The sequence below is a fragment of the Trachymyrmex cornetzi genome, unplaced genomic scaffold, assembly GCF_001594075.2.
Source record: "Trachymyrmex cornetzi isolate Tcor2-1 unplaced genomic scaffold, Tcor1.1 scaffold805, whole genome shotgun sequence".
NCBI lineage: Eukaryota > Metazoa > Arthropoda > Insecta > Hymenoptera > Formicidae > Trachymyrmex > Trachymyrmex cornetzi.
In genome coordinates, this window is record NW_017300142.1 from 38,816 (window position 1) to 45,761 (window position 6,946).

Sequence of the window (6,946 nt, forward strand, 5' to 3'; positions counted from 1 at the left end):
TAGATTTTAGTTAGATTGCGCATTTTATTTTACTCTGTGGGGGTCGCGAGATTCGTATTAACGTTCAGTCGTCGCGTTGCGGCAGAACTTGCATTTGTTCTCTGCGCGTTTTTTCATCGTAAGTTTCTGTATTGTTCCGGATCTTTTCGTTCTTTGTGCGCGTGGAATTTTTGTGTTTGTTTAAGGTTTTCTCTTGGTTATGTGCTTCGATTTTATTCGTGATGATTTCGTTCGTATTCAGAGGCCTTTTGTGACCGGTGGGTGCATTCAGGGTTGTGCGGCAATACATTGCGTTGGCGTTATGCGTTTTTATTAATTTTCCGCAGGTCTGCGGTTTTTCCTTGCAGCTGCGTCGAGGTCGGTTGTTATATTAGTTATTCCCTATCCCGTGTTAACGGTGTTTTCTTGCTAAAGTGCATTCTTGCATCGTTTTTAGCATTTATAATTTGGCGCAGGCGCAGTATGCGCGGCGTTCAATCGCGACGGTTTCGGTTGCTTGGTCTATAGCAGCTGTACGCGATTGTAGTCGGCACATATTATGTCTGTTCGCTATATTCCATGCTCGCGCACGCTTGGTAAAAGGACGGGGCGCTACAGTGCACGCGCACCGGACGTTACAATGTTAATCGATTATTTAATATAAATATAAATTATTTAATATAATATAAATTATTAAATAAATAATATAATTATATAAATTATTTAATAAAAAACATTTCAATAATAATTTGGCGGAAGGCGCGCTCCCAGTATATTTCTGGTATGGGAGCGCCCCTGAGTCAGAGCGTCACGTGACCGCCCGGCGGCTCGGCCGTGCGGTGGTGAAGGTCGCGCGCCGGAATCGGCCCGAAATGTGCAAATCTTTGCGACCACTGGCTTAGAATACGAAGGAAACTAAAGGGTCCTCTACATAGAAGTCGTAGATGGTCGTGGAGTCAAATATAAGGAGAATACAATCAAATATGAGGAGAATACTCGATTGGAATTGGTCAGTTTCCTACGACTTAAGACTCCACGACCGTCTACGACTTCTATGTAGAGGACCCTTAAGGGATGCCTCAACATCCATTTGGTATACCAGAAAGTGAATTCCGCAGTTTTTACAGGTAAATGTGATTTTATATACTTTTAGAGGTTACATTTTCTGAAAAATTGACTTACAATGAAAAGTAAAAATCGATTAAAGTGAGTATATTGTAAACTTATTTATAATTTTTCAAAGATAAATTGTAATAATAGACAATAAGCATAAACGAGATTTTTCATTGATTGATCAATCGTATTATGCATAAATGCAGCTTTTTACAAAAGAATTATTTTTTAGCATAATGCGATTGATTAAACAATGAATTAAAAAGCTTGACTTATAATTACTTCTAAGCTGGAAACACAATAGACACAAGCAATAGGCACAGGCAACAGGGAATAACGAGCCGTCCAATCAGAGCTCTGGGATATAATATCGAACTTATATCCCAAAGCTCTGATTGTACGGCTCGTTATTTCTTGTTTCCTGTGCCTATTGCCTGTGTCTATTGTGTTTCCAGCTTTAACTTCACTTTGTGTACAGTCAGAAGCAATGGCCTAGTTTTCACCGAGGATTTAAACCGGATCAGAATGTAAGAACCATAGACATATAAGATAGACCCAGCATCTATAGTATATGTTGGGGTTTGGCAGAACGGTGCGAGAGGCAAAATATCGGGGCAACCTGTCCTTCTCTGTGCGTGCATCTTGGCATTCTTAACAAAATCAAAATGACTGACTATGTTAGGATCGTCTGTATTCTTTGCCCATTATTATAATTGTGTTACTTTGCGTCACCCAGTATTCTGATGAACAAGGAAAAAATATCCTGTCGCACGTAAATAAAACATGTTGTACGTATTGTATGCATATACATAAGTAGAGGTTAAAATGTTTTACTTACGTATGAAAGAATATTTTTCCTGTTCGCCAAATTTCTTTTAATGCCCACATGCGTTGCACGTCTTCATATTCAATTTTTTTTAATAAAAAACGCAAAAAGAAACGCAATACTAACAGTTATTAATAATGGGTGCAAAGAATACAGACAATTCGAACACAGGCAGCAATTTTGAATTTGTCAAGATTGTCAAGATGCGCGCGTAGAGAAGGACAGGTTACCCCGATATTTGAGGTTTGTTCGCGTTGCATGCTCCAACATGTTCTAACATACTCCTACCATAGCTCCTATTCACTCATCAAGCGCGTTGGAGTGAGTAGGAGCTACAGTTGGAAGAAGTAGGAGTATGTTGGAGCTAGAGTCCTAGATTTATCAGAGAGGCATTTATGATTTATCATATTGGAACATATTGGAGCATGCGACGCAAACAAACCCTTTGACTCTCGCACCCATGGTGTAATAAGCTTATTACACCATGCTCGCACCGTTCTGCCAAACCCAGCATATACTATAGAAAAGTATACGGATGCAGGGTCTATCTTTTATGTCTATGGTAAGAACCAACCAATTACAGTCGAGTATTCCCCTAGGGGTCGATTCTGTATCTTCAAACAAAGTGAAAATTACAAAAGTGAGCAAATTTACTAGGTGTTGACCAATGAAATGGGAGGATCCCGTTTGCCTACAATCCCGATTGCACACACCACTCGTATCAGCTGGTGCCTAGTAATTTTTCACTGCTTTACCAATGAGAATATTTTATTTTTAAATTGGCCAATTAGCGCCACATGTGTACAATATACAATGTGTGCAATCGGAGCCTTCCCCAATGAAATTATCAATATCCTAGTATGCTTGACTGTAGTTAGTTCTTACATTCTGATCCGGTTTTAATCCTCGGTGGAAACTAGGCCAATGAGATTGCGACACTTTTTTTCGATGGGTTTCGGATTCGGAATGCAACTTACTCACGAGCAATTGGTTCTTATTCATAAATCCACAAATAAGAACCAATCACTCGGTCAGTAATAGCGTTTTCGGCCCGATCGGGTTTGCACCAACCTGGGTTGGATTAATCTTTCCTATTGGTTGACGTCACCCGCTCTACCAATAGGAGAGCACAAAACGCCATTAATCTAACCCAGGTTGGTGCGAATCTGGCCGGGCCGAAAACGCTATAAGCTGCATTCCGAAAACCATTGAAAAAAAGTGTCGCAACCTTATTGCTTCTGACTGGGGGTGATCCCGATTGATCACGGCTCGATTGGACACCACCAATCACAGCGACCAGGTGCCTAGGAGCTTTGTAGTCTCAAGCGCTGTGAATGGCTCGTGTCCAATTGAGCCGTGTCCAACTGGGTACCACCCTTCTGACTGTACAAACCTATGACTATCAATTTCAAAATGTGAGGATACTATACCGGAAATACCTAGTTACTTCACATTTTAACTTAAAAGTTCCGTAATTAGATGACTAAAGTCACGTGAAATGAAAATGCGAAAAGTGATTAAATTCACGGAGAAACCGTAATAAGTTCCCTGGAGTCTTTTAGCTTCGTGGGTTCAAAGCATTGATAAGATGGGTGGCACCCAGTTCGACACGGCTCAATTGGACACGAGCCACTCACAGCGCTTGAGACGAGTGGCACCCAGTTGGACACGGCTCAATTGGACACGAGCCACTCACAGCGCTTGAGACTACAAAGCTCCTAAGCACCGGTCTCTGTGATTGGTGGTGTCCAATAGAGCCGTGGTCAATCGGGATCACCCCGCTTGAGACTACAAAGCTCCTAGGCATCTGGTCGCTATAATTGGTGATGTCCAATCGAGCCGTGATCAATCGGGATCACCCCGATAAGATCTCCAATTTAACCTCAAAGAAGAGTTATTTATTATTCCATTTTTTTGAGACCTCTGCTCCCCGAGGAAGTTATTCATTGGATCATAAGATTCGTTATTTCTGAGGATCAATTCTGTATCATGAAACGAGATGAAAATTACAAAAGTGAGCGAATTTACTAGAATACTAATAATTTCATTGGTCAACATCTAGTAAATTTGCTCACTTTTGTAATTTTCACCTTGTTTGAAGATACAGAATCGACCCCCTGCATGGTACTGTGACTCTAAAGGTGCCTTTTCATGCTGACGCTAGTTTTCAGCTGTTTTCAGCGTCAAAATAAATCGCGAGATTAAAATTGACGTTTGCACCAACCTTGGTTGGATTAAGAAATTTGTTCGCGTCGCGCATACTCCAACATGCTTCAACATGTTTCTACCATAGCTCCTACTCACTCTAACGAGCGCGTTTGAGTGAATAGGAGCTACAGTTGGAGGAAGTAGGAGTATGTTGGAGCATGCGATGCGAACAAACCCTAATCTTTCCTATTGATTGACGTCACCCGCTCTACCAATAGGAGAGCACAAAACGCCATTAATCCAACCCAGGTTGGTGCAAACCTGGCCGGGCTGAAAACGTTATTATTTTGACGCCGAAAATGAGCGTCGAGTGTCGGCATGAAAAGACACCTTAAATTTGAGTCGAAAACCGATCAAGGGGAAACCAAAAGAAAAAAAGAACCGCTCCATGTGACTTCAGCCTGACGCTTGCATGTAAATGCACCTTTAGCTATACTTGCATGCTGCGCATATGCGGCATATGCAATACCGTCTACTGTACATGCGCAATTACAGCTATGTACAGTTAGAAAAGCATAAAGATACCACATATGCAGGGATGGGCGAGGTTCAAGAGAAAGCATCGATTCTATAATAATCGATTATGATCCAATCCGATTTTCGATTAACCGATTCATTGTAGAAGAAAACATCCATGTTGTAAAATCGATGATTAAAAAAAAAACTGATTGCTACATTTTTTTCTTATTACAATTTTTAGAAATATATTGAATAATTTTTAAAATGATTTTTATTACAAAATAAAAGAAAAAATAGAGTATCTACAATTTTATGTACCCCCACAGAAAAAAAAATTTACTTGTTTCAAGTAAACATATTTTCTTGAACTGTAATTTATTGATTGAAAGAATTAATTACTTGCCACAATAAATTTGTTTTTTGTTCCAATAAAATATTATCCTGAAGCAAATAATTTATCAAAAAATATAAAGAAAATATTTTATTCTAATAAAAACACAATTACTTGTCAGTAGAAAATTGTTTCATTAAATCTAATAAATGTCATTACTTGAATCTGATTGTTGTTAATAAAAGAACATTTTTCTAAAATTTATGACATGGGTATTAGAAATTGTACATTGATTACTTTTTACAGAATATAATTTTTATTTTGGAAAGCAATTTCTTGGTTACCAAAAATATTTACTAGTAACAAGAAAATTGTTTCATAAATTAATTAAATGCCTGCTAGGAACTGCCTCTCTAGTCTCTAATAAATCTAGGAATCTAGGGTTAAGCCCATGACACATACAAGAACGTAAGGCCGTAACACGCAAGCAGTAAGTGAATTGACCAATCACAGCAGAGACCGTAAGGCCAGTAGCGAATCCAATGTTAAGCCGGGAGCACATAGAAAAACGTAAGTCCGTAAGACGTAATCAGTAAGGAAATCGTAACATTGGATTCGCTACTGGCCTTACGGTCTCTGCTGTGATTGGTCAATTCACTTACTGCTTGCGTGTTACGGCCTTACGTTCTTGTATGTGTCATGGGCATCGACATCTAGAATGGACCGCTGATGGCAATGGTGGGGGTAGAAAGACGATTACAGTGAGAGGCAGGAATAATAAGATCGTTCTTTCTCTGTTTACTGAAGCCTGATTGGTTGTTGTTAATGGGCTTTACGATTTCCTTACTGATTACGTCTTTTACGGACTTACGTTTTTCTATGTGCTCCCGGCTTTATATCTTTGGGTAGATCAATGAGAGCCAATCATAATCGATGTCATTAAAAAAAAAGATCGATGTACCGATTAATCGACTTCCAGAATATCGAGCATCGATTATTGAGCGGAAAAAACATCGATTTTTGTATGATCGATGAAGCGTCGCCCATCCCTAATTATTGCAGTTGTAAAAATGGAGCCAGTGTTTTTCTATATTTATTTCTTATTCTACAATTAATATATATTTTTGTCATGATTTCGATGTTTTCTTTGGAACTTTGTTCGACGTCTCGCCGATTTTCTGTTTTTCTGAACCTTTTGTTCATTTTTTTTCCAAGTATGTTTATTCTTTCGCGATAAGTTAAATTTTTTCATTAATCTTTGTCCGAATTGCCAAGAATTTTATTCAAATTTATACCAATATTGATATACAATATATACACGTTAAGTGGAATTGCTCATTCATTATATATTAGAAAAAGGGGAATTAGTGAAATTCATGCAAGGTTAGAAATGGAGATTAAAAGGCTGAAATATATTATACTATATACGATTTATAATACATTTATAATACAACAATTTTTTGTCAAAAATTAAGATCAATTGAAATTGCGAATTGCAACCAGTTATATGAGAGTAAGAGAAAAAAAAAGTAATTCGAATTTGTCAACCCAGTGAAGAGAAAAAAATTTAGAGGCTAAATAGTTTTTTAGGTAATTATTCAGAATACCTCCCTCACCTCCGATTTCGATAAAATTAGGCTCATTCGACGCGTTTTTGCATGAAACGAAAGAATCTGGCAGAAAAAAGTGTCGCTCTGCCTCGCGAACCGAGATATTTAGCGTTAAAGTTGACGACTATGGAGGTTAAGAAATCTGTCATACCGACTATGGCCGTGGTCCGAATCATGTTGACAACGCTCATGAGCATTGTTTGTCTTCGTTTAACATTTAACAAACAACAAGGATGAAATGATTTTTAAGCGTTGTGAGCGTGTATCGGACCGCGGCCTATGTGTAATAAATTAAACGTATGTAGTAATGCTTAGACAGTGTCCGCTTGGAATATTTCTAACCCATGTAGACAGTGAGGTGTGAGAACGCGATCTTTCTACTGTCTAGTTAAAAAGACTGTTTTCGCATACCCCACTGTC

General features: G+C 38.6%; 1 protein-coding gene across 2 annotated transcripts in view; it reads left to right on the forward strand.

The window, feature by feature from the left end:
* Positions 1-5,995: 5,995 nt before the first annotated feature.
* Positions 5,996-6,946, forward strand: part of LOC108768548 (transmembrane protein 8A) — a 12,906-nt gene continuing 11,955 nt past the window's right edge. Inside the window, exon 1 of one of the 2 annotated variants that reach the window (XM_018519015.1) lies at positions 5,996-6,130. In XM_018519015.1, coding sequence (XP_018374517.1) covers positions 6,046-6,130 — 85 coding nt within the window. In that variant the 5' untranslated portion in view covers positions 5,996-6,045. Of the gene's footprint in view, positions 6,131-6,216; positions 6,300-6,946 lie in introns of those variants that run through there. The other variant, XM_018519016.1, reaches the window with a different exon arrangement.